The sequence below is a fragment of the Filicampus tigris genome, chromosome 2 (genome assembly GCF_054856515.1).
Source record: "Filicampus tigris isolate MCC_2025a chromosome 2, RoL_Ftig_1.0, whole genome shotgun sequence".
Lineage (NCBI taxonomy): Eukaryota > Metazoa > Chordata > Actinopteri > Syngnathiformes > Syngnathidae > Filicampus > Filicampus tigris.
The window spans coordinates 21,390,682-21,417,746 of record NC_141218.1 but is presented as its reverse complement, the minus strand read 5'-3'; the positions used below and the strand labels follow the sequence as shown (position 1 = coordinate 21,417,746).

At 41.7% G+C, this 27,065-nt stretch overlaps 2 protein-coding genes across 7 annotated transcripts; both read left to right on the top strand.

The window, feature by feature from the left end:
- Nucleotides 1–1,298: 1,298 nt before the first annotated feature.
- Nucleotides 1,299–16,820, top strand: rnf20 (ring finger protein 20, E3 ubiquitin protein ligase). 5 transcript variants are annotated; one of them, XM_086017802.1, is made up of 24 exons: nucleotides 1,299–1,551; nucleotides 1,766–1,831; nucleotides 1,906–2,086; nucleotides 2,189–2,257; nucleotides 3,185–3,283; nucleotides 3,388–3,535; nucleotides 4,261–4,446; nucleotides 4,593–4,708; nucleotides 5,469–5,615; nucleotides 5,700–5,774; nucleotides 5,988–6,107; nucleotides 7,119–7,199; nucleotides 9,326–9,505; nucleotides 9,583–9,718; nucleotides 9,834–9,955; nucleotides 10,060–10,219; nucleotides 12,394–12,706; nucleotides 12,826–12,943; nucleotides 13,036–13,185; nucleotides 13,859–14,071; nucleotides 14,169–14,294; nucleotides 14,713–14,853; nucleotides 15,924–16,028; nucleotides 16,243–16,820. In XM_086017802.1, exons 3-24 carry the CDS (start codon nucleotides 1,916–1,918, stop codon nucleotides 16,417–16,419), a joined length of 3,153 nt encoding a protein of 1,050 aa, XP_085873928.1. In that variant the 5' UTR covers nucleotides 1,299–1,551; nucleotides 1,766–1,831; nucleotides 1,906–1,915; the 3' UTR covers nucleotides 16,420–16,820. The 5 variants fall into 5 exon arrangements, with proteins under 5 accessions (XP_085873928.1, XP_085873929.1, XP_085873931.1 ...); XM_086017804.1 differs by having other exon boundaries at nucleotides 1,478–1,554; XM_086017803.1 differs by lacking the exon at nucleotides 1,766–1,831.
- An 827-nt stretch (nucleotides 16,821–17,647) lies between these two features.
- Nucleotides 17,648–26,981, top strand: LOC147151756 (voltage-gated monoatomic cation channel TMEM109-like). Of its 2 annotated transcripts, XM_086017921.1 has the most exons (4): nucleotides 17,648–18,511; nucleotides 19,637–19,696; nucleotides 25,376–25,478; nucleotides 26,522–26,981. In XM_086017921.1, the coding sequence occupies exons 1-4, from the start codon at nucleotides 18,275–18,277 to the stop codon at nucleotides 26,875–26,877; spliced, it is 756 nt and encodes a 251-aa protein (XP_085874047.1). In that variant the 5' UTR covers nucleotides 17,648–18,274; the 3' UTR covers nucleotides 26,878–26,981. The 2 variants fall into 2 exon arrangements, with proteins under 2 accessions (XP_085874047.1, XP_085874048.1); XM_086017922.1 differs by lacking the exon at nucleotides 19,637–19,696.
- Nucleotides 26,982–27,065: the final 84 nt, after the last annotated feature.

Below are 27,065 nucleotides of genomic sequence, written 5' to 3'. Positions count from 1 at the left end.
GACAACTGAAATAGGTTCTAGCTCACTGACCTGCCACCATATTGAGGAGAAGCGCAAAGAAAATGAATGGGAAGGGTAACAGCTAACTCAGCATCCTGACAATAACTGACCGGGAATGTTTCTATATTTGGGAAATGTAAATGTTGCTTTGTTTTACCGTATAGACAAAAGTCTTGGGTCTCAATGAATTGACAAATCCCTCAGGGGTTTGATGGCTCCTCAGTATAGATGTTAGACAATTGAATGCTTCCATCTTTGTGAGAGCAGCAGGGAAGCGCCTTTTCTTTGCAGCAAAATTGTGCCACAGCGCATGGATAATATAAAGGTATGCTTGAATTAGTTTTGTGTGGAAGAACTTCACATCCATTCATCAACAACAAAGATCTGACATCGCAAATGTTACTATGAATGAAGATATTGCACAAACATACTGCACTTTTCTTTTCTTATGAGACTTTTCAGAAGAGTAGAAGCTGATTTCTAATTAAAAAGATAACTTTTCCTTCCATTTTCTGTTCCTGTATGTGCAATAGCCTGGCGTCGCAATACTTTTGTCCAGTCCTTTTGCCCAAGTCCATATCATGCATCATCATTATAATGACGATAATTACAGCTGCAGCTGCTGTGAAAACGCTATAAAGATACATTTATATTCTAGTCATGGAAGTTGTTTTGAGGTGAAAGCTTTGCATCTGCCATGCGTCACTGCCCACCAAACACGTTCTGCACAAGCTATTGACACTCGAGAAACAGTTTTTACACAACATGGACTCTGCACTGGGTCCAATATACCCTCCGGTAGTGCTAATCAATGCTCAGTCAAGGGTCCTTGAGTCGCTTTTACATAAGGACCAGGACAAAAGAGAGGGGCAAAAGGACATTTGTTGAACTCAACAGACAGAGAAATGACAAAGAAAACTATTCTATCTTTAATCTTATAGAATGTTGACTCCATTAATCTAGTTTAACTTTTGTCAGTGATTTTGCAATTCCAACAATGGAATTTTTGCTCTTTGTGCTAAGGCTCAGGCTCAGTCCCTATCCTCCAGTAGTAGAGTGTTTGGCAGTGATTCCATATGCTTACCTGCACACCAGTCAACAGAAGTACTGAATCTTACAAAAGTTGTAAAGTATATAATATTACACGTTCCACATTATTTTCGAAAGGCTGCTGTCACGTGAACGGAAATCAGAGATGTACATGTTTGAAAAGGTGTTTCCACCTGTACAAATAATTACGCCGAAAGTGTACAACTTGACAGTTTTGGGACAGGAGTAATGTACAGTGAATGTACATGGAGTACATTCAGAATGGGAACTTCAGTTATTACTCCTGTCCAGTGACTGGAGTAGGAACTGAAATTCCAGTCAGATACATTTGGGTCTGAATGTGTGAATTAAGGCACGTTAAATCGCTCCATGGCACGAGGTGGCGCACTTGCAATTGAATATTGATAATTCGCTGCAGCTTCCGTTTCCGGGAGTAAAGAAGCCGCAGTATCAACATTTGCTGGTTATATTCCACAGTTTCTCAAGCTCCCGCGTCAAAAGGTGGTAAGGCTTTTTACGACCGACTCAGGTCGAGTTGAACACAATGACATGAAACGTTAAATTTAGTGTTTGAAAAAGACCGTTACTCCTCAGTCAACACGGTAGCGCTCCTGTTAGCATGTGGCTAACATTAGCACTATAGTAGCCTGATTCGAATGTGTTAAACTACAAGAGAGAACTTTGTATGTATTTCCTTCTACTGTGTATCGTTCAGGGCTTTTTTCAGTTTTACATGACGACGCCCGACAGTCACCTTCGGACACTTGTTTATTGATTATTAGTAAGTAAAGTGCCATGCACACAGAGCGGAAGAAAATGTCTCGCAATTACCACAACCGTGTCTTGTTGTTACAGGTGTCTCAGGATGTCGGGACAGAAGCGTCCCGCAGACCCCTGCGGCCCTTCCTCTGGTGTGCACCCAGAGAAGCGGAGAGAGCGGGATGGAGAGGACGGAGGTCCCGGTCTAAGTGCTGCAACTGCTGGTGGGAGCACAGCGGTGGAGACGGTCATCAAACTGGGAGGGGTTTCTAACTCGGTCAGCGTGTTTATTATTCTCTTTATCTTCATTATACATAATTTGAAGGACAGATTATTTGTGTGGGTGTTCATTAGTAATGTTCTATCACTTGTGTTTCAGGAAGAACAAGATATCAAAGCTCTCCAGGCTAAGAACCGGAAACTGGGAGAATCTTTAGATCAAAGACAGGTGCGCTTTGTGAGCTTTCTGCACAAATCTGTGGCTGAGTTCGGAAGCACTCTCTAAACACTATAGCTAGGTTCACACCGCAGGCAAATGCAACGCGGATCGGATTTTTTTTCCAATATGCGAGCTGTATCTGATTTTTTTATGACAATCTGAACGGCTCAATTACGATATTCAAATCCGACCTGGGTCGCTTTCATATGTGGTCCTAGATCGGGTATCTATCGGATCTTTTCCAATGCGGCCGCGGTCTGAACGGCCAGGTCGCATATATCCGACATTGACGTCATCCGGAGCCCAAAATGCGCTCCGCGCAAGCGGAGGGAAGGTGCTGGCATCAGGGTATTGAATTGACAAAGTTGTTTTGAGTAACACCATTGACTTCATATTTTACTTTAATTTAATCCCACTAGAAATATGAAGCATGAAGTGGACATTTATGGAGAAAAAATAAAAAAAATAGGATTAAAAAAAAAATCTGAATTGAGCATTAAGACCCGCGGTGCGAACCTAGCCTAAGTAGTACACTATATAGCGAGTTCACCATTTGCTCTTCGGATATGTAGTGACTACTAGCTATAGGTTACCGTTTATGCCCTCAATGTATCCTACAATGTGTCTTGAAAAGAACTGAACAACTGTTGGTCACTGGAAAAGTAATTTATCCCTTGTTGTATCAATATTTACTGCGGTAGGAAAAGCAGCTGGCCTTGATACGACATGTAATTACGGGATCCACTTAAATAATAAATGGCCGAGTAGTGGTCCAAAATCATATTTCATATCTGAATGAGTTATATAGTTCACTATGTATGAATCCCTTTGTAGTGATTTGGGGGTAGGGAATGTGAAGATGTTTTTGACCACAGTCTGGTTTTTGTTGTTGTTTTGTTTACTGGAAAGTTTATTTTTGGGCTTGCTGGTTTGCAGGGGATTGAAGATGAATTGCGAGAGCGAATCGAGAGACTAGAGACCCGCCAGGCTACGGATGATGCAAGCCTGCTAATCCTCAATAGATACTGGAACCAGGTGAACACTTTGTGATATATGCTCGGCACCAAGAAACTAGACCCACTTGAGCACCTTAAAAGATGTCAACAAAATCTTGAGGTGACATGCTCCTTTGCTTTCAGCTTGATGAAAATATTAAGCTGTTCATCAGACTGTATGACCAATCGCCAAGCGAACCAGAGAAGTCTCCAACCGGAGAGGGAAGGAACCTGAAGCCGGAAACCCCTGAACCGGATGGAGACTCCAATCAGGAGAGGGCCAAGGACAGAGGTAATGGGAAAGGAAATGTAGAATTATGTAGTGATAGTGCTTCTATACGATATTATACAATACAATGAGCCAACCTCCAATTTTGTGTAATTCCTGGTTTACTGACATTACAATAATATCTGTGAATTAAAAAAAAAAAAGAACTTAAGCTTTTACATTTCTTTTTGTTAGCTCATTCCACACAAATGTATTTTTCTTAATTTAACCACTAACCCAGTCCTTACCAAACCCTGGTCCTAACTCAGTCCAACCACAAACACAACCCTGACCCTAACCCATAACTAATCATAATGGTATCCTAACGCAATCGCAGCCATAACACTCACCTAACCTGGCCGTTACCCTTTGCTGCCCTGAAGACAATGCCACCCCTAACCAAACTCAAACCTAAAACCTAACGCAACTATAGCGATGCCCTAACTATCAATTCCAATGGAATGTCCAACTTTGAAGGTTCCCAGTATTTTGCAACGCTATTGATAACATACTATAGACTGTCTTAAGTAAGGGAATAATAGTTTGGGAAGTCTGGTGAATGTGTTTTTTACATGTTCATACATGAGACATATTAGTTGCATCGTTGTTGAGGCTGAAGTATTTTAAACTATGTGGCTAGATTTTTTTTCTTCTAAATTTTAACTGCCGTTTGAACCTTGAGTTTGGACGAGACAGTTGAAATGCATTCAATTAAAACTACAGTGATGCGCTCCACTGTTGTCACTCAGGCCACCAGGGCGAAACGTCCAACTCTTTCCTGGCCACCTTGGCCAGCAGCACCAGTGAGGAGATGGAAGCCGAGCTCCAGGAGAGGGTGCAGTCCAGCCAAACGCAGGCCACTCGTGTTGTGGAGATCTACAAGTGTCTAAAGTGCACAGTAGACCAACTGAAGGCAGACATGGATTCTGGAGTTGGTGAGTGAAATAACGAAACATTAGATATTTACACTGGTCATTTTTACGGATTAGATTAAGAACCACACCTTTTTATGACTTGCTTAAAATGCTCTATATTAACTCTCACACTTAATCACTGTTGGCGGCTGTCATTTATTTCTCAGCTGCAAGTTTGTGCCATGTAGCTTCCAAATTAAACACACTGCTGACCAGTGAAAATGAGCGTCTTCAACAACTGTCTGAGGACCTCAAGCAGAAACACAGTCACATGACCAGTGAGGTAGGCATAATATGGTCATATGAAAATGTATTGTGGGGCGGCACGGGGGTCGACTGGTTAGCACGTCCGCCTCACAGTTCAGAGGCTGTGGGTTCGATCCCGGCTCCGGCTCCCTGTGTGGAGCTTACATGTTCTCCCCGTGCCTGCGTGGGTTTTCTCCGGGTACTCCGGTTTCTTCCCACATTCCAAAAACATGCATGGTAGGTTAATTGGACACTCTAAATTGCCCCTAGGTGTGATTGTGAGTGCGGATGTTTGTTTGTCTCTGTGTGCCCTGTGATTGGCTGGCGACCAGATTCAGGGTCTCCCCCGCCTACTGCCCGAAGACAGCTGGGATAGGCTCCAGCACGCCCGCGACCCTTGTGGAGAGAAGCGGTATAGATGATGGATGGATGGAAAATGTATTGTTTATGAGAGAAAACTCCCTTTTTGTGGTCATAGTGACTTTGCTTCGAGTCAACATATAAAGCATTCCTTTGTCTTTTTTTCCACTATTTAGATGATAAAGAATAATTACGGCCACACTAGTTGTGATAATTTTACGAAGATAAGATAGTAAATACTGCTGGGCATTCACTCATAAACATTACTTTTCATAACATTATTTTTTTGTCTAATTTTACTTTTTGTTGTCTCCCACTTAATTTGAGGTGAAGTGTTAGTGCTTGTTTGTATAATCTGAGTGTTTGTCCTGTGTAGTAATAATAATTTTGCTGCCCTCGTGCATGTATGTCTTCTCTTCTTTTCCTTTTCTGTCTAGTCCCGATCTCTTGGTCGCGCAGCAAACAAGGCAGACCAGCGTGTCAGCGAGCTGCAAGTTCTGAGTGAAGAGCTTCAGTGGGATATGGAGAAAATCCGCCGTCGAGAAAATCGGCTCAATGCGCACATGAGTGAGATACTAGAGAGAGTATGGCACTTTTTTTTTTTTTGAGAAATAGATGCTGCATGTTTGTTTGGTGTTCAAAATCTAACTTACTCTCATGCACTCTAGGTGAACAGCAAAGGTTATAAAGTGTGTGGCGAGGCCAGTAGTGTATGTGGAACCATCACTATCAACAAAAGAAAGGTAGGAAATATCATCAATTAAAGAGAAAAATCAACCCAAACACATTTTTTTCAAGACTATTACCAGCAGGCCCACTAGTTGAAACACGGCACTCTGATTAATATTGTGTTTGTAGAATATGAGTTAAGCAGCAAAAGAACATTTAAGAACATTTATTTTAGCACAGTATTTCTTAACTTTTTTTGTGTGTTCGGTAACATTCTTCTCTTGCAGTTTGAGGAAATGAACAGTGAACTGGAAGAAAACCAGGAGTTGGCAGACAATCGTCTCATTGAGCTCCAGAAGCTCCAGCAGGACCTGCAGAATGTGCTGCAGGAGAACAACAACATGAAGGTATGTCTCATGTGCCATTCCATTATTGTGTGGTCATCTTTACTCAGGCTGGCCTTGGGCAGAGGTGAACCAGGCATTCGCCTAGGATGCCATCTGCTGGAGGGAGGGAGAAATTGCTGTTAAAAAAAAAAAAACCCAAACAAAGCCCTCGCTAGTTACACTAAGCCGTGTGTACACACAAGGATTTTTCGGATCGTAAATTTGTTTTTATCTTTGTCAGACCCCGCACAGAAAGCTAAACAATCAGGCATTCAACAGTTTTGGTCGCATTCAACAGTTTAGGACGTAGAGTGTGTGGGGTGCTCATATAATCTCAACACAGTGCCCCACACATATAAAGATTCTCTTCCACCACAAGTCAAGAATCCAGTCTCTGAGTGAGAGCTCTCGCGTTATCACTTGTGGCTTCATAAACACGAAGACGACCGGGCTCTTCTGAGTTTGTGGCGATAGTTGCCGAGTGTTTCTGACGAAAACGGGAGCGGTGTATGGTGACAATGTCGGCAAAGAAATATTTGCTTTGGAAAATACTTCCTGCTGTCTGGGGAACCCACTTTTATTAAGAAAAAGTCTGCCTACCTACGAGCCCCTAAGGTGACATGGAAGAAAAAAAAAACCTTTACGTTCCCTCGCAAAGATTTGCCTGAAACACAGTTGTTGTCTTTTTCCAGATTAAATGACCGTTTATTTACTTCCGGGTCAGAGTGGCTACTCTATCCTCTAATGTGCATCATTTTTGAGAAAGGGAAGTTCGTTGGAGGAGGACTTTGAACGGTTATTGAGGTCAAGAAATGTCCCTCATGTGGACATTAAGAGCATGAAAAGAGAACACTCCATCTTTGTTGCTTTGTTTACCCGAAAGATGACCTGGAAGTACATTAACGTGCATTAAAAAATGCGACCCCTCATCTTTGCGTTATATCGTAATCATTGCGAGGGAACGCAAAGTTTAGTTGTTTTTCCCCCCTCCAATCCATGTCACCTTGGGGGCTCCATACCTACCACCCGAAGACAGCTTGGATAGCCTCCAGCACTCCCACGACCCGAGTGAGAAAGGACAAGGAGTTCACAAAATGGATGGATGAACCTCGGGTAGGATGTTACTCTTTTTTTATTTACCGGCGCATCCTTGTTTGTTAGTCGGAGGGCTTCTTTGATCGGCTACATTCCATCACTCACAGTTTGCCGAGTCGGTTAGCTCAGGATAAGTTGGCTTCCTCCACACACATGAAGATTTTTGCTCGTAAATATTGAACACGTTTGTTATTTAAGTTTTTTGGCCCTGACTGGTTTCAGACCTGAATATCGGGACAAATCCACTCCAAGGCAGAGCGGCGGCTTACACCTTGTGCCTCACCTGCATTCAATTCACACTTGTCTGCCCGCCTTAGTTGTTGTATTTCTCTAAATTTATGGTGTTGGTAGTTGTACTTTAAAATTGGAAATGTTACTTGAAATATAATATTTCATATTAACACTAGGAGTACCAGGATTTTGACACTCCAAGAAGTACAAGGCCCGTCAATTTTACGGAATGCGCTCTGGTGCGCTCTGGCAATGATGTAATCGACTAAAATGATTATTAGTCACTGCTCGAGTGTCTATAAAAGGTATTTAGTTTATTAAAATTCTGCTGTGAGTATAATTTAATGTAAATTGTGTCATATAAATGAATGAGAAACAATTCGTGGAGCACCTATTTTCCCGAGCGGCTCTCACACTGCATGTGTGTCAGCTGGTACGGAATACTGCTGGTTTGGAGCCGAAGGGAAGGACACGTGTATTACAAACGGCTTTATTGCACTTGACCTCGAAAAAGAGGAAATAAATCCACAGTACGGCACAAAAACAACTCTGTCCCGATCGCACCCCAGAACTCTTTTTTTTTTTTTTTTTTTTTTTCTCTCTCCATGGTGGTGTTGTGTTGACAAGCACCAAATAAGATAATTATTTTACACATTTCAACTGTCTGATGACTATCACATCTAACATCCTATTTTACAGTACGCGACAAGGCTGCTCCTCCTCGCCAGAGGGACTTTTTTTACTCTGACTTGTCAGCCGAGCAATTCATCCTCAGACTCGTCAATATTTTGAAGCAGACGTAACGCCTCCCCTACTCTTTAGTTTTTTTGTGTTTTTTTTTTTTTTTAATCCATCATGGTGACCAGCAGCGTTTTTCAAAGCAACCGCTGGTTGCTATAGAAATCCGTCGTAAGTAGAACTGTCAAATTGAGTGAGACGCCGTAGTTAAAGGAATAATGACCCGTAACTATGTTCATATTGTTTAATATCATAAAATTGCGCCATGGTAATGAAATATAAACAGAATTAGGAAAAGTCAAGAGGCCAGGAGCATGTTATATCTGTATACGCAGAGTAATAACGCATCAAAGTTTGAAAACAGTCAAAATGACTGCTCTCGTACTCCTAGTGTTAAAGGGCAATAAGAACATGTAAATACTTTAACTGTTTAATGTTAAACCAAAAATCTAAAACAACAGTGACGGCCTGCTTTGTTGTGCAGCAAAGTGAAACATGAAAAGTGAAACATGAGTACATCTATGGCTGTCATAGAAATTGAAGAAAAAATGGTGTACTCCGTTTCTATTATTACTCGCAATATAATTCTCTCTTGTTGTAGATTTGTCTCAAAGACCGAAATCTAATTCAAATGCACTGAATGCACCTCATTGCCAGTGACTACTGTATGGTATGAAACTTGATGAACTGACAAACTACTGAATGATAAATTGAAAAGAAACAAAAGAAAAACATTGCTTGATCATTGAATAAAATCCTCTGTGGGTGAATGAGTCTCTTTAGAGTGAGGAAGCTGCACATATTTACCATGAACACGGAACAGCTAACATAGATTTAAAGTCATTTAATTTAAAGTAATGCCCAAATAAAATTCAAATGACACACGGGGAGAGAGGGGGGGAGAAAAGTCTGCTAGAGTTACATTTTATTAAGAAGCATTTAAATTGATGCTTGCATTAAAATTATTTCGGTTTATGTAATAAGATTAGATATTGCAACAAGTCACTTGCATGCTTTGTTTGGCAGTAATGAAACAGTGATGAAATTATGAATGTACCCTTTTAAATTGTGTGGCGTTATCTTCTGAATTAAAAGCAATGTTAAAAATGGGACTTTTTTGTATTTCACACCAAATTTGAAATCTTGCCCTCTGAATGTGTACTCTTCCCACTCAGGCTGAGCTGCTGAGTCGGGCAGAGGGCATGGTGAAGGATACCTCTGAGTATCGCTGTCTGCAGTCACAATTTTCTGTGCTGTACAACGAGTCTCTGATCCTCAAGGCTCAGTTAGACGAGACCCGCGCCCGTCTCAACACAACTAGGACCGCACGCCTTCGACAGCTGGAGCACATGGAGGTAAGCGCAGTGTGTGGGGGTGAGTGTGTACCCGTACAAAGTAAGAACTGCCACGCTGACTCCATTATTACGTCCAGAATGATGAGGTGACTCTGCAGAGGAAGGTTCGCACTGAAGTGTTTCAGCTGGAAGATACCCTTGCTCAAGTTCGGAAGGAGTATGAGATGTTGCGTATTGAATTTGAACAGACTCTTGCCGCCAACGAGCAGGCAGGTGAGGATTCAAAGCTTATGGAACATGACATGGAACCCCAAACTGCTTTTGCTCATCAGTGTTTGCAAAGGCTGGCAGAGATGTAAATGTTGATGTTCCTCGCCACTTCCCTCAGGCCCAATAAACAGAGAGATGCGACATCTAATCAGCACCCTGCAAACTCATAACCAGCAGATGAAGGGAGAGGTTGTGAAATACAAGCTGAGATTGAGAGAGACACAAGCGGAACTCAACCAGGTTTGATGCTAAAAGGAATTCTTTCTTTCAAATTGGGATGACTTTTGAAGCAGAATTTTGCTGGGCATGATGCTGAAATAATGTATTTCATGGTGTCCTTGTAGATTCGCATTTCAAAGGGGAGCACCATTTTGCAAACTCAGTCGAGCACGGAGATAGACGTGAAGGAGGAGACGACGTCCCCGACGACAGCAGCTGTCTCAGGGGAGGCAGCGGCCAAGTCGGAACCTCCTGACAACGACTCTTCTACGCCAAACAGCATTGGTAACTGCTGCCCAGTAAACTGTCAATGTTGCGCACAATTGAAGCTCTTAGGTCAAACACGATCCCTTTGAGACAGTCAACATACTCAGATTTTGAAAAAAAAAAAAAAAAAATTCTATATGAAGTGATGAGGTCAAACTCTCACCAGCCAAAACCCTTTTTAAAAATGATCAGTTTACCGTTAACTGTTATACAGGTGTAAAAATATAAACAAAAATCTGAAAACAAACTTTTTTAACATTCCTCCTAACATTCTACACGCGCAACAAAGACAGTACAACAATAGAACACTTTTGTTAAGAGTTGTTGAATAACTTAACTTAATATCTAGGAGTCCTGGAGAAGATTAACGATTATTTAATATTCTTGCATGTAGGAACAACAACCACACAGCAAAATAATCTTACCCAGTGGTTAGACAAAGAATACCTCTCTGAGCTTCTCCTTTGTACATGTATACAAGTCACATCTCATTATCTTCACTCAACATTATAGGTGTAACGGTAACTTAAAATCACGGTTCGGTTCGGTTTCTTGAAACTTCGGTTCGGTAGGTTTTTGGTACAACAAAAGTTTTTTTTAAAATGTATTTATTTTGAAGAGATGACAAGTAAACGGTACATTTTTTTAGAAAAAAAAAATCAATAAAAGCGATCCATTCGGGTGATACTCTTAAGAAATTACACCAGAATAAAAAATACACTAACAATAAAGATCTCTTAATTTTCTAAACTATTAAGACACTGAAATCTTTCAGCATACAGCAGCAACAGCCTATGACATATCAAAGTATTCAAGTTAAAGACAAGTTGTCATTACAGTACATGTTTACACTTTTTGTGATGAAAAAATACCTAAGTTACAATTATTGCTAAATATATTAAAACTTTTTATAATGAAAAAAAATACAGTAACTTTAAAAAGTCTTTATAAAATTATGTACAGTGGTTATGTCAGGGTTTGACGTGGAGGACCCAAATGCAGGGAGGTAGGGCGTACTGAAGAGAGTATTTATTAACAAAAAAAAGAAAAGAAAAATCTTGTAAAATCCAAAATTCAAAGTAACAAAGAAACACTCAGAAACAAAACATAACACAACACTGGGAGAAACATGACAGCAAGAACTAAACTAGGACAACACGACAATGACCCGACAAGGACTAAACAAAAACTAGCAACTTAAATGCAAGCACACTGACGAGACAACTAGAAGGACCTGGACAAGACACACAAGATAGGAGGGAGCTGATTGGCCAACACTAGGGCATGGAAGGCACACATGTGGACACTATACTCATGACGAGACAGACAGAGAACACTGAGCAAAACATGAAACTAAAGAAAGCCCAAAACAAACCAAACATGACAGATAAGGCATTGAAATCTTTGAGTGTTCAACAGCATATGAGAAATCTTGTTGGTTAAGTTTTTGGCTAAAACGACTGCTGTCTTCCTGGTTGAGGAAACATTCACAGTCGGATGATGCTGTTTTAAGTGCGTTATGTTAGACGTGCTACCCACAGCATAGTCGCCGATCTCATGTAGCAATGTCGGTACAAAACTTTGGGACTCATACACGTACCTTTCCCCATCTGCGATTTTTAACAGGAAAGCCACACTGTTCCCGAAGACCGCAGTGCACGGGGGGGACCTTCGGGCTCTGGCTTTTTTACTGATGCCATAACAATGCCATTTATCCATGCATTTATGATTTATCACGGCTTCTGGCGTACCGGCTCCTCATCTGTGCCCGCAGACTCCTACGCGTGGAACACTCAATAACGTCCGTTTGAAAACTCGCCTACTCGTGCGTAAGCTGGCCCTAATAATAAAAACTGATCAGAAACGGTATGCAAGTGGACCGAACTGAACATGGCGCACCGAAACATATTAACGCCCACGTATACCGTTACGCCCCTACTAATCATGGACGATGCTTCCTTTACTGTTTGCCCCTATCCCAGGAAGATGGTTTTGTTGGACTTCGAAACAGGAACTCTGAACCCAAAACGGCAACAAACAACTAATCAATCATTATTCAGTGTGAAGGAAGTCACTTGTGAGACTTCGTTATTTAAGAATAGAAGGAAAAAAAAAACCGAATTGGTCAATTTGCGAACTGTACGAATTCTTTGTGTTCAGAATGTCAATTGTGTGATTATCTGTTTCTCAAGGCATCTCAGTGAAAACCGAGCCAGGAGTCGAACCTGAGGGAACAGTCAAGGAGGAGGAAAAAGATGAGAAGAAAGAGAAGGAGGAAAAGAAAGACAAAGAAATCATTAAGAAAGAGGAGAAAGACCGGGAGAGGGAAAAGGAGAGAGAGAGGCCAACTCGCAGTGGCACGACCAGCAGTGGGATAAAGGAAGAGAAGGAGAAAGTGGGAATTGGCAACCAACCCGAGGAGTCATCCGGGGAACGTCTTTCTGCAGCTGGAGGGCCGAAGAGGAAAGAGATGGAGCAGCTGAAAATTGTCAGAGTAGAGCTCAAGTGAGTCACGTCTGTGTTTGGTTTGCTTTTCCTTTTTCCCCCATGACAATAACGGGAAGTCTTTTACATATATACTACATGATGGTTGTGGTAATATCACTTTTACATTGACTATATAGGAAAGCTCAGGAGTCCCAGAGGGAAATGAAGCTGCTCTTAGACATGTATCGATCAGCACCAAAGGAACAGAGGGACAAAGTCCAGCTGATGGCAGCGGAGAAGAAGGCCAAGTCAGAGGTGATCAACTCTGCGTGGCGCAGACAACTTCTGGCTGATTCGTCAAGGCAATAGTGCGGAGGTGTCATGTGGTACTTTGTTGCCCATTCCAGTCGGAGGAGCTGCGTCAGAGACTGAGGGAGCTGGAGGAGCGGGAAAGGAGGGAGGGCAAAAAGATGGCTGACGAGGAGGCCCTAAGAAAGATTCGCTCTGTGGAGGAACAGATCGACATCCTCAACAAAAAGCTGTCTATAGCAAAGCAGGTGTGTGAGCAGGTCATTGCCGCGTGTGCGCAGTGCACACAGCCGACAGTATGGGTTTCCCGGGGTCGTCGGACTCTCGTTTGTATTTTTTATTATTTTTTTTTTTATGTATTTTTTGGTTCCCCTCAGAGGGCCGTTATGACTGTGAAAACCGTATAATTGCACGTCACACTACACAGAATTACGTGTATTGTTAGTTGTTGTTTGAGGACAAAGCTAGAGCTGCCACAATGAGATGATTTGGACGTACGGAGGAGCGACAGTGGCTATATTGGTGGAAGAATGCTGGAAGAGGGTGAATCACTGTGCGGACCCCTGATTAGGGTTGAACCAAAAGGGAAAGATGTATTTTGTATAACAAATTGAATTTGAAGTCAGACGTTATGGAAAATTTTAGCCAGCAAGTATAAGCATACAACCATTGTTACATTCATGTTCAGAAGGGGTTTAGTGAAAAAACATAATGCCTGTTTTCAAGTCAACTTGTCATTTTGATACTGATTTTCTGACAGAATGAAAAGACCAAACCCATTTATCAAGAAACATGAGGTGGCCACACTTTATTTTAGTTTAGTGAGCCAAAATTGTTAAAATTGTGTAGCAGGCCAGGTCTGGTCAGGTTTGACACCTGTGCCTTCCTCCGTTGCTAACACCCACGCTGCTCCATGTGCAGGAGGAGGACGCCTTGCTGAGCGAGATGGACGTGACGGGACAGGCCTTCGAGGACATGCAGGAACAGAACATTCGCCTGATGCAGCAACTCCGGGAAAAGGATGACGCCAACTTCAAGCTGATGAGCGAGCGCATCAAGTCCAACCAGATCCACAAGCTGCTGAAAGAGGAGAAGGAGGAGCTGTCGGATCAACTGCTCACTTTAAAAACACAGGTGACTTTCCACTCTGACCAGATGTATGCTGACACACAATACATTTTATTTTCCCATAATTAGTTGTTTTCATCTGTTTTTTGTGTGCAATTGTTAGGTGGATGCCCAGCTGCAGGTGGTGAGGAAGCTTGAGGAGAAGGAGCGTCTCCTGCAGGGCACCATCAGCACTGCTGAGAGGGAGTTGACACTGAGGACACAAGCACTGGACATGAACAAACGCAAGGTAGCGCCTCGTTTTCAGTGGAGACCGTGAGCCAATTTTGTGGTGGAATAAGAGGCGCCACACAAACAACCACAATCACTTCCAATCAAAGTCAGATAGTGATTTTAAAAAACGAGGTTGACATATAGTAGTGCATCTTTGTGGCTAGAGGCATATTTTACTGAAGAAACATTTTCTAATGTGAGATGTCCCTCTGCTCCAAAACTGTTTTACAATTCTGCCATATATTATATTAATTCTGAAAGGAAACTCGCGGTTTTCTATGGTAATTCGTTGGGGTTTAGTCATTTAACTTGAGCGCTGCCTTTATTGTGCACTAAACCTTCTTGCACGAGCCATTAAGCTGTAAAACAGCCAGTAGGGAGTTTGTTTTAAATGAGTCTCTGAAAGTTCACTAGGTGAAATTGTCGTCCTCCAGGCTCAAGAGTCAACGTTGTTGTCAGAGGAGGTTCGAATTCAGTTGGAGCAGGTTCAGCAGAGGCTCGTCGTGGTCCGAGAGGAGGTCGTAGAAAATAGCATCTCCAGGGAGAAGGAATCATTTAACTCCCGGCGAGCACAGGTAGCGCACACATACACACGAGACATCGGTTCCACGTCGATTCATGACGCTTCAAGAGGCAATAAACTCAAGCTTGTCTCCCATACGGGCCTTCCAAGCTGGCATTTTCCTGGCTAAATGTCCTGTGTAAGGTACTGATGCAGGATGGGAGGTAGGGCTGAACGATTTATTGTTTTGACACAGAAATCGCGATCTCAGACAACGCGATTTCGAGATCGCCAAAGACGCGGTTTCTTTCAAGGGCACTTATGCCCCTCGCTCTATACTATATGTAAGTCTGTGCAAAGCAGCAATGACTTGCGTGCTGCGCACCGCCGAGGCAAACAAAGGCTCGCTAAGTGTGCTAATCGCTAAAGTGAAGTGCAGAGTACAATACAATTTATTCCTAAAATCGTTCAGCCCTAATGGGAGGGATTGAGGGGGGAAAAAAATGTCAATTTTCCAGATTGTGACATATCTGGCAGAAAGCCGCCAGATGTGACAAGAGTGACGATTTGCTGGCCACAGCCTGTGTGTTGAAAGCAGTTGACACTGACTTCGCCACGCATCTAATCATCTCCGTGGAACAACCCGCGTCATGTGTGCAAGCGCCACAAATCTCCAGCAAAAAGCTGTTTCACTAGGTCCTGTCTGAAAGAGAAAAGCAAATAAAACAAAAATAATTGAAAGCATTTTTTCCTTTCCTGACCATTTAAACAAACGTACACATGTAGTTCGGGTGGAATTCGTTTTTTTTTGTTTTTTTTTCCTTGATTAATCTCATTTGAAAATCATTTCTTTTTAAGGGTGATGTTCGATTAGTTGAAATATTAAATTACATTATAGTTTGTTCTATATTAGCAGTTAAAATTATTAATATTGGCAACATTTTTAAGTGGAAGGGGTGTCACTTATGTTTTTTCGTTTAAGTCAGCCAGCCTTGCTGTTATCTAATCCTCAGTCTATTTGATCACATCAGACCAACACAACACTTCTTATTTGTACAAAAATCAATATTGATTCTGTAAAACGAGCCAAGCAAGCAGCAAGTTTAATGCCTGCCTTTTACATTGTTATGCATGTTGTTTCAGGAGGACATCTCTAAACTGAGGAGAAAAATTGAGAAGGCCAAGAAACCAGCTGAGAAAATTAGCAACGGAGATGAAATCCTAAATGAAGAAATTAGTGAGTATAAGGTGAGTTGGTGTCATGAAAATATTTGCCAAATAAATGATTTGGCTGATTTTTTTTTTTTGGCAGGGTCTCTTCCAGTTTAGTCTGCGGCTCTATCTGAGTACACAGTTAGTCATATCGCTTGCTGTCCTAGATATTCCTGTCCACTCATTAAATCCATTCATCTGAGAAGAAAACATCTCCCTTTCTCTCCCCATCTCACGCTCCTCCCCCCAGGCTCGGCTCACGTGTCCCTGTTGCAACTCGCGGGTGAAGGACGCCGTCCTGACAAAGTGCTTCCACGTCTTCTGCTTCGAGTGCGTCAAGACGCGCTACGACACGCGCCAGAGGAAATGCCCCAAGTGCAACGCCGCGTTCGGAGCCAACGACTTCCATCGCATTTACATCGGCTAGGCCTGCGAGTCCACTCTTAATGGGAGGGACGAGGACGAGCAGTTTAGTGCAGATGGTGCCCGGAGCGAGGCTGGCCACAGCGCCTTCTCTCCTCTTTTGTGGTCAGGCTCTCATGGGGAAGAGGCTCCAAAGTACGTGTGCAGCCACAAACTGGACTCAAGGCTTTAAGGTTTTTACTGACTGCATTTGTACATGTTTATGACACAGACGCCCCCCCCCCCCCAAAAAAAAGACTTAACATTCCTATGGTTCCTCACGTTGAAGTTAAGGGTTTGTAATGTTTGTGCGTATACATTGTGGCTGTTTTTTTGTTTGTTTTTTTGAACACTGCTGAAACTGTACTGACATTTTCTCAAGTGACTAAGTACTGTCACTGGATATTAAACTGAAAGTTGAGCCTTTCTCTCTGTGAAATGCTTTCCAAGGAAACTTTTATAACCACTATTGTGGTTAAGATTACAAGCACTTATGTTTTTAAATTTTGCATCTTTTCATACTATCCTAGCAATTTTTTTTTTAATTTTTCAATGAGGTGTTTTAGGAAATCTTCAAGATGGCTGGTTGGGCCACCCTCACCAGCATCAAGCATTTTCTATAACTGGCAATTAGTCTCACAAATGTGGGGATTTTAAAGTTGGTTTCAAGTTTCTATTTTTCCCCTCCACATGGCTTTGTAACCGTTTCCAGACTGATAGATGTCAATTACTTTATTTCTCATCTCGGATTTCTTTGGATTCTGGCATGCTGATCGGATTTAGGTTTGATGGTGAAAATGAACTCAACTTTCCGCAGACCAGAAAAGCGATTTTGAGAAGAGGGTAAATACTTTTTCACAGCACTGTCATATTGTATAGTAGTAGTTAAAGGATGACAGTTGCTGATACGGTTCAGTCGCTTTATCAGTTGTAATAGAATGCGCATTCATGCGCCGCTATCGGCTGCAACTCGTGCCTAGTCACTTCACTCACTCACTGTGACTTGAGCCAACATTCCAGCCGTTTACGCTTTATGCGGGATCTTCCTTTGCTCTTTCACTTTTAGATAAAGAAAAACGTGACGGCAAAAAAACAAAAGGAAATACAAAACAGTTGTTTTTTCTGAGTGCTCCTCAATTTACCGCTGCATAATTACGTCAGGTTTTGCGTAATGAGGTCACGACAGTACGCATCCCCGGAAAATGCGTTGGCAACTCATTGACTACAAGTCCCAGAATGCACCGCTGTGTCAATCCCTGTGCTTCCCTTCAAGGAGACACGTCGTCTTCGTCCTATGCGGTTGCATTCGTCACACGCGACGAGGATTGGAATACTTGGCTTCAGCAGCAACGACCATTTTGCTTCATATTTAGCAACCTAATCCAAATTTAATGGTAATTTGGAGAAGGAAGGCCACCAAACGCGACTTTGTGTACGGCTACGAGCTCAAATAAGATTTAGAAGACTAGCTCAAATCCACAGGGTTTTCCCTCCATCGTGTTCTCCACGACTTTTGGCTACATTACTGCACCGAAGCTTTTTGGTTTTGATTATCATCCTCATCATTATTATTGTTATTATTATTCAAATACAATATAAAGTATTTTAATTGTTTGATACCAAATATAACCAGGCGCTTAGAGGTTGGGAGCAAGATTGGCATTTGCAACGTTGCCAAAGTTTATAATTAAGTACTCGGTCGCATTCGACAATTAATACGCTAAGGCCTAGAAGTGCATATTTTCTTGCTTAAGACTTCTGTCAACTTCGTATGCCTCATTCCATTTTGACTTCAGAGTCACACGTCCTGCTCAGCCGGTTCTGCACAATTCAATTTTGTATCTTTATTTTTTAATTTACTGCTCTCCAATCCCCCGACGATGACTTTTTGTGCGCGAGCCATGGTGCACTTCTTGCGGCCGTCTTGTGTGCTGCTGATTTTGGCTTTAGCGGTGCTCCATGCCGGAGCCAAGCAGGCTGAACAGCCGGCGTCGGCGGCCGGAAAGGAGAGCCAGCCGACGGTCACCCTCCGCGGCATGCTCCGCGGAACCGGCCAGGAGTTCCACCGATACATGGAGGCACTCGTGGGAATCGGCGCCATCCGATCAGCTACAGAGGTAGAATGAGCAAATGAGGATGAATATGAAGTGTGTGCGTGTGTGTGTTACTAATCTAAGTTTTTACATAACTCTTTATTCTTTCCTAACGCCGTTTATGTGCCACAGAGCCGGCCCTTCCCCAAAAAATGTTACTTTGTAAGCTAGTAGGCCTAAGTGCCCGTCCAAATCTAGGCAGAGGTTTTATTCCTTAAGTGTAATTAACACTATTGTAAGCCAATGTGACTTGGTGTTTGGAGTTTGAACATTAACACTGTGCCTAATTATAGGAAAATAACAACATTTGTACCTAAATACAGTAAATCCTTCATTTAAGAGTGGAGATTTTTTGGGGGCTTTGACTTGCGAGCCAAAGAAAATTGTGATACAAGCGCGGGATGGTGGCAGCGAACTCTACTCACTTGCCAATAAGCAGCATTTGTATTTAAACAACCACACAATTTAGCCTTCTGCTAGTTTAATGCTAACACAATGTAGAACACCGTAGACAGGTTCATGAATAACACACAATGTTATAATGCTTTAACAATGGATATTTGAACACAAACGGCGCAGCATATGTAGACAGACAAAAAATTTCAAACTTCCAATGGTAAATTAAATGCATTGTACTTTTCTTAACAATATTTACTCTCTTGGATTTAAAGATTATGTATATTTTGAACGTTTCATTGAGTGATTCTTTTACATACCACTGGAGTGAGTGCGCATACAACCACGCGTACATTTTGAGAATCACTGATCTCGGCCATGGTGTCAAACTGTGGGCCTCGGGGCTAGATATGGATGGCCACATGATGTTATGTGGACTGAGATAGAGAATCATGCGCGTCTACTTCATTTCTTGCAAAACTGTGTACCTAAATTGCAACTAAATTACAATTTGTCTTCACTTTTAAATGAAACATTAAAAAAAAAAAAAGGTTCGCTTATGCTTTGGGCTGGCTCTGACGTACCACTTGTTCGATCAAAGCTTAACTGATCACTAATTGGACCTATTTCACCCTGTCATGTCTCCCATGCAATTCACATGTCCTCTCACCCTCCTGTTTGCTTGTTAATCTCACCACCTCATCGCTTCTTCATCATCTCCTCTTCTTCACCCACTCACTCCAACTCTCCCAGAGTGCACTCTTGTTTCTCGAGTCACTGCTTGGTCAGGAGAACGTCTATTCAGTGACCATGGTAAGAAATCCCCTGTGATTTTTTCGGTTGCACAGCATGACATGCTCTGTTCAGCCCAAAATGTTTCATAATGAATATTAGCTTGCATTTAAGTAGCGCCTTTTGAGGGGAGTTATGCTTATGTTTTGTGCCGGGGGGGGTTGTGCTCATGGGTCACAACCGGTTAGATTAGATGGGCCAGGGTTTTTGTAAATGAGGTTGATCTATGTATGTTAATATAAAAGATCTTATTTTTCTAATGAAGTCATTGTTTTAAATGAATTAATTCATCAAATTCATTGTATTTTACTATTTTGAGTAAAATAAATGAGAGTTGCAATGATTAATCGACAGCTAATCCATTATCAAATTATTTTGATAATCTATGAATTGTTTAGAGACATTGTAGTTTTAAATTGTCCAAATCCTTGGAATTTCAGCCTCTCATCAGCAAATACTGTCAGATTTTTGTAGTTCTCCATGTTGTTGTGGAATCAAAACGAGCTATTTGCAAACATCTGCTTTTACTCTGGAAAGCAATGATGAACATTTTTGCCCGTTTCCAGACCAAACCAGTGTCTGAATCTTAATTCAAATTTGCAAAGACAAAACACCTCCAAGTGTCATGTGCATGAGGAAATGTGGACATTGTCATCTTTTGTCGACACAGCTTTTGTATTTGCTCTTGTCAGATTTGCTACCGGTGTGCTGTACCTTCTCCAACTGGTGCATCGTGGCCACTAAAATATAGTTTACGCGGGAGCTGTAACGCATTGCGTGTCTGCTGCTGCTCCTTTCATCTGTTAATGTAGAGGCACACAGAAATAGTTGGATCTGAAACCGGAATAGAACTGTCATCTAACAGGTTCTTAGAGATTATGTATGCAGTTAGGACTTTGTGTGAAGTTAGTGAGGAAAATAATGTTCCTAATGATCAATTTGTTGCCTTTAAAAGGTGGTGTTTGGTTTTAGTTCTTCCAATATGAAGTACTAGAGACTTAAATACTGCAAAGTAATTGGAGTAAGTGTATTTGGACCTCAGAATACTGACTTTTATTCTGGTTTGTGCTTCCCCGACATGTATCCATTGAACCACGTTGTCACTATTCTGTATGAAGTCCTTCTCATTTGTACTTCAAACTACATTTCCTGATTTTGTTCATCTACTGGTTGCTTTGCCGTTATCCGCGGTGCAGACTGAGCTGACTCATTCTCAGACTGCTGATGTTAGTCACACTTTTACCACACGTGACCTTAATCCTCTTCCAAACTTTTGACTTCATCGTTGGTTGTAATTAATCACGACACCACAACTGTGATACTGTCGGGCTGCAACGGTGCAGTCGTTTCCACTTACTTTTCTTGACAAATTATGGTCAGACCTTTTGGAAACATTTGGTACTCTATATTAAGTTCGACACGTATTTTTATTTTTTTTCCGATTATACTTCTTGTACCCCATATTAGCGATACTAAGGATTCTTTATATCAGGGATGCCCATTACGTCGATCGGTCCGACCGGTCGATTGGAAAGGCATCGTGGGTAGATCGCCAGCCTACACATCCGTCCTCTCTACTGTATTGCTACGTTCACACCAACTGCGTTGGGAGCGTTTCTGGCGGCGCGTTTCAATTGGAGTCAATGTAGTTGCGCGGGCGGGCGCGGTTGCCTGCGGGGTGGCGTGAATGATGCGTTTGGAGCGGCGGGACGCAGAGCGAAGCACCGGAAATCAACTTGCCGTTTGCAGCCAACCAGCATCGGGCATACTACGTCACACACAGCGAAACGGTGTCATGTCATAAGTAGCTCTCAGGCCGTAAAAGTGTGGGCACCCCTGCTTTAGATTGAGATTTGATTTGTGCGCAGACCCCCAGATCACGTTCATATTTTGGATTTGTGATAGCGCTTCAGGTTTTGAGGAAGCTGTGATATTTTTCCTCAGTAGGGCAAGGACAATATCATCTTCCTCTAAACTGCAGATGGCTCTACTGAGTATTGTAGACTACAGTACAGACATACAAGTACACCACTGCAACCTACTAATAATAAATATTTTTAGCAATCTAAGAAGTAGCACTCTATAAATCATGGCTGCAATGAATTCATATTGCCATTATCCAGTGGTGATTTGAGTGACGCGCCTAAGGAGTTTTTCAAGATATGAGCAAGCTGTAGTTTGGCCAGTGTTCTTGCTTTAACTTGAAAGTAACATTTTCAGATGTGAGCCCTGTGGGTGGTGGAAGTGAACTCAACTAACTTCACAACAAGCAGCCGTTTAGCAGATGGAAACAATTCTTCAAAGTGGCTTCAACCTAGTGGTGGGCGATATGGCCAAAAAATATCATTTCATATCATATTTTTAAGTAAAAGTAAAATCCCGATCATGATTTTATCATGATTCTTTTTTTTAGACTAATTTGCACATTTTTGACCATTTTCATCATGTTAAACATAAAACATTTCAAATGTATATAAAATCCTAAAAGAAAAAAAATGACATTTTCAGGCAGCTAAGCTTTCTGAACAGGTTTTAATTTGAATAGTGCCAATTTTTATCAAAATATGCAGTGAATGTAAACATAAAAGCTAACGTAAACATAACGATTGTTTTACTGTTTTTTGGGTGGAGGTTATGTTTAATGCGGTTATCTATACCCTATCTATATATGTTAGAATGTGTTTAAAAACAAACAAACAAAATTCGGCCAGAGCTAGTATTGGTTAGCCAATTAATCGGTTACAAACACAGTCTTCTTTTTTCAGTCATGCTCCGACATGCTCACCAGTCGTCACTCATTGAGCCAACGTGTTTGTGCGGCAGGTGCAGTTGAGCAACTTGCAGGGCTACTCTCGACCTTGACGGATGTCACCTGTGTTTGTGAGTGTGACACTGTGAGCGTTTGGAGGGTACAGGAATAGAGGGAGGCAGCTGTCGTCACTCACACAGCTGTTGGCTCACTGCAACAACACATTTCTGCCATGATAAAATGCAGTTCAGTGGTTCTCTCCTGACCACAATATTGGGCACACTTGCACAATCTAATGAGATCTAATGAAAGAGCTGTATTGGAAATGATTCCAAGCCCTCCTTCTCACTTATGTGACTTGATTAATACTGATTAGACTGGATGTTTGTGTTTGGGTGGACAGTCCCTGTTTGATCAAGGCAACAGTCAAACCAGGCCGTCATTCTGAGAGATAAGCGAAAATAATGCTCGTCAGATAGAGCACAGTCCATGTTTAGTAAAGATAGTGGGGAGTGACTTGCACGTGTATAAAAGAGAAGTTTGGAAAGCTGCATGGGCATTTTTTCAAAGACCTCGACATCCGGCGTTGTCCGCACCAGCAGTAAGTAGGGCTGGGCGATTATAGGGGAAAAAAATAAAATAATCGTGATTATTTTCATTGATATTGAAGCCACGATTAATAAAAACAATTGTTTATTGATTACAAAACTTTGTACAGTATTTATTCAACCAGCAAAACTCAACTACTGAAAACTACCATAATACCTAGTCATCCCTGTGCATTTAATATATAATTCTTGAGCACTCTTTTTATTTATTTTTTTGTTTTGTTTTTGTTCTGTGCTGATGTGCATACATGGTGTACACAAGGAAATATGAGTTGAAGAAGAAAATGGCGATTGAGCTCTATTAACATCGCTCCTTTTTCACATATTAGAATATTTGCCTTTGAGCATTGTTATGTTACCTGTCTGTATGTGTTAGTGTGTATTTTTGTGAATATTCATTATTTTGAAGGTTTATCACTCACGGAAGATAATGCTAATTTACCGTTAGCATGTCAATGGGATTTTACCTTGACTTTAGCACTATCACGGGCGATGCCTTTAAAATGAAGCATGTCTTGGATTTAAATATACAATGTGCGTGATTCTTTTTGGGTGTTTCGTGTTACAGTAAATTCCACCTGGGCTGTCATTAAACTGCCTAAAGTATGCTCAAGGTAGCCAGAATCGCATAACATGTGCACGTCACACGCTTGCTGCACAAGTGACAGAGCATTCAGGGTACTTTAGAAGCGTCAGGACTTGCAAACACGCCTCACCCTTCGGCATAATCACACCTTTTCTTCGGTTATAATGTTTTTACGATTGTGAGAACCCAAAATTGATATCATTTTAAAATTTTGATTAAATGTCCAGCCCTGCTAGTAGGAATTCAGCGTAACTTTTTCCCACTACTGTACTTGGACTTTTCTGCACACTAGTCGGATAAAGTCGTTACTAGTGAGCTGCACTCGTTAACATCTCACTCTGCTAGTAGAACTGCTAGTGAAGGGCTTGGACATCTAGTTCAGGGTTTTCCACACCGTTTTAATACTTGGGCGCTGCGCCCAAGTACACAGACGGCCGCCCAAGAAGATTTGAAGAGAATTTCATACAAATATTTATTTAAAAAAAAAAAAAAGGGTCGCGACCGTAGATACCGCAAGTAACGTTAATTCGCCGTCACTCAAGCCTGGTTTATAAGCGTAGCGAAAATGTGACGAGTTGGCCAATTCGTCGATCTCGCGGAGCGCTCCACACCTACGCAGCCGCTTTGCCGGTAGTTTTAATTCCCAGCTTTGGGGTACAACCGTTTGCTGCCAAATAATATTCAGCTATTCAACTGAGCAAGACACCCTCTCATCACCCCACCCGCTGCACAGTTTTTTTTTTTTTTCGCTGCACGGATTTAAACCCTTCGCAAAATTACCATCCGCCCCCCTTGTTAGCTCAGGCGAATACGCGCCGCAAACCGGAACAGGAGTTGTAGCAACAGGACTGACTCCAACCAAACAAGCACGTCGTGTGTGAAGTGAAGTTGAGACAGCCAATCACCTGCAGCACAGCAGAACCACTAAACCAACCCAAACACGTTTCACCGGCGCAGTTTTGTACGACACGAAGCTAAAAGACGAACGTTTGTTTTTTGCTGTCCCCATTTGTTTTTTTCTCTCACGGTCCAATGACAGCCTTAGTTTATTAATATATATATATATTTTTTATTTGAATACGAAATAAGTGCAAAAAAATTGGTGTCACTGAGTAATGTGGTAACAATTTTCACTCTGAAAATTCATTAGAATGCACGATATGAAGTGCAAAATAAAACAAACAAAAAAATCAAATTAGTTTTTTAAATTGATATTTAACTATCGCAATGCGTATCGGATAGCAACTCAAGTATCAGGATCCGTATTGGATTGGAACACAAGTGTATCGTCCCAGCCCTACTTCCTAGTAATATTTTGTTTCCGTCTACTGCCTTCCACTACTGTTTGTTCTTTCTGCACACTAGTAGGAATACTATTACTCTTCTAGTGCCTAGTATGATGCAGTATACTTTTATCACTGCAAGTAAGTTGATAAACAATAGAAAAATTGGATTAGTATAATTTTATAATCTGTTGTTTTTAACAATATCAATCAAACTGCATTATATTTGTTAATACATACTTTTCCACACTACTCTTAACATATCACATCTGTGGAAATGTCCCTAATTAAGTGTCCACATGGTCTATCCTCCTGTGCATTGAGGCTAAATTGTGCCTGGCTCTGAACACATCAGGGCTCCTGGTTGATGAATGCTTATACTATGGCTATTATTTGGATGGTGATCAGAGTGTGTTGTGTTTGTTAAAGTGTCATGCTCTCGAGCTCAAACAAGTCCTCTCTGAACCAAAACAGTTTCTGGGAATGGTGGTCCGCTTCCTGGCCGAAGGAGCTGCCAGCGGCCTCAATGTCATTGCGGTGTACGTCACAGAGATCCTCAGGGTCGCAGGATTTGACGGTAGGTGGCAAGATCGCTTTTCTTGGCAGCAATGGTGAATATATGCGTATGTATAAAATAGGGATGTCGCAATATCGTGATATTAAAATTGCCACAGTACATTATAACGTCGTCGTCATGTCACGATATTAATAGCAGCAAATCTGTTTCAAAGCACAACAAGCCTATTGCTTTGAGAATGCTGTTATGTACAAAAACAGAATATTATGTTTTTTTTTTTTTTTTTATAAGAGCTCTTTTTGTTTTGTTTTTTACAATATTATGAGATTTTATACAGCATCGTGAGCTTTTTATGTATCGCCAACCTCCCCACAATATCGTGACAATTATCGTATTGTGAGGTTCATAACGTGATATCGTAACGTGACATTTGGATATCGTGACATCCCTAATCCCATATAATGTGTCTGGATTTTGACGTGACTATTCTAACACCTGGATTAGTTTTGAGCCATTCCATTGTAGATTTGGCTTTGTTTAGGATCATTGTCTTGTTGAAAGGTAAACTCCATCCCAGTTTCATGTCTTATGTACTCAAACAAGTGTTCTTCCCAAATGGCAAAAAAAAAAAAAAAAAAAAAGCAGCCCCAGAGTGTGATGGCAATATAAACTCACACTGGGATCCAACTTTCAGATAGTAAGACAAGTGAAATCTGCCATCACAAGCTGCCAGTAACAACTTAAAAACCAAGGCACTGTGTATTCCTGCATTTGGGAAGATTTTATTGTTGGCCGTCTCACTACATTGGCAGCATGTCACCGTCATGCATTGCGTGAACAATTGTTGCTGTGGCTGGCATGACTTGAGGCAGAACACATTTTTTCTTGAACCTTTCTGTGAATCAAGGTACTCGACTTACTCAAGGACTTGTTTCACCCTGAAACAAAAACGATATATATATATTTTTTTATTAATGAACACCTAGGCCTACTACGCCACTTTTTCTTTTCTTTTTTTTTTTACATGTTTTGTCTATATTTAAGTGCACTGTTTAATGTTCAAGCTGTTTCATAATGATGCAGTGACAATTCTCTCTTCACAGCTGCCCTCACGCTACCCCGCTTCACCCCAGAGGGTGTGACCACAGTAGCCCAGTGGGGGATCCTGGCCGTCATCGGCTACTGGGTACTGACCGTCCTCCTGCGCTTGGCGATCAACGCACTACGACACGTTTTCTGGTTGGTGAAAATGGCGGCGGTGCTGTGGCTCTTCGCCATGATCGTCAGCGACAGCAGCGCCAGCGCCGACACCACGGCCGTGCGTCTGGGCGGCCTGGTCCTAGGATACATCCTACTGACCTTGCTCACAACCGGCTCGAACCAGACCGGTGCACTCGAGCATCGCCTGAAGAGCCTGGAGGGCCGAGTGAAAGCGGTTGAAAAGAGGAAAGCCCACTAGCGAGGAAACATTGGACAAAGGTGACAGCGAAGAGCCACTATCGATTTTTGTTTGTATGTGGGATAAAACTATGATGGGCAATAAAGTGAATTTTTAATCAGGAATTAGAATCTTAATTTTTGTTAATAAAGTGAGTCAAGTACTCATGAACAGTTTAAGGGATGGGCTATCACCTTTTACGTTTGTGT

Bases quoted from the DNA above. Each gene is read 5' to 3' on its own strand.
- rnf20 (XM_086017803.1), top strand. From the start codon at position 1,916: ATGTCGGGACAGAAGCGTCCCGCAGACCCCTGCGGCCCTTCCTCTGGT. The intron at 4,709-5,468 runs GTAGGCATAATA...TTTTCTGTCTAG, and splicing joins ACAGTCACATGACCAGTGAG to TCCCGATCTCTTGGTCGCGC. The intron at 14,295-14,712 runs GTAGCGCCTCGT...GTCGTCCTCCAG, and splicing joins TGGACATGAACAAACGCAAG to GCTCAAGAGTCAACGTTGTT.
- LOC147151756 (XM_086017921.1), top strand. From the start codon at position 18,275: ATGACTTTTTGTGCGCGAGCCATGGTGCACTTCTTGCGGCCGTCTTGT. The intron at 18,512-19,636 runs GTAGAATGAGCA...CAACTCTCCCAG, and splicing joins CCATCCGATCAGCTACAGAG to AGTGCACTCTTGTTTCTCGA. The intron at 19,697-25,375 runs GTAAGAAATCCC...GAACCAAAACAG, and splicing joins ACGTCTATTCAGTGACCATG to TTTCTGGGAATGGTGGTCCG.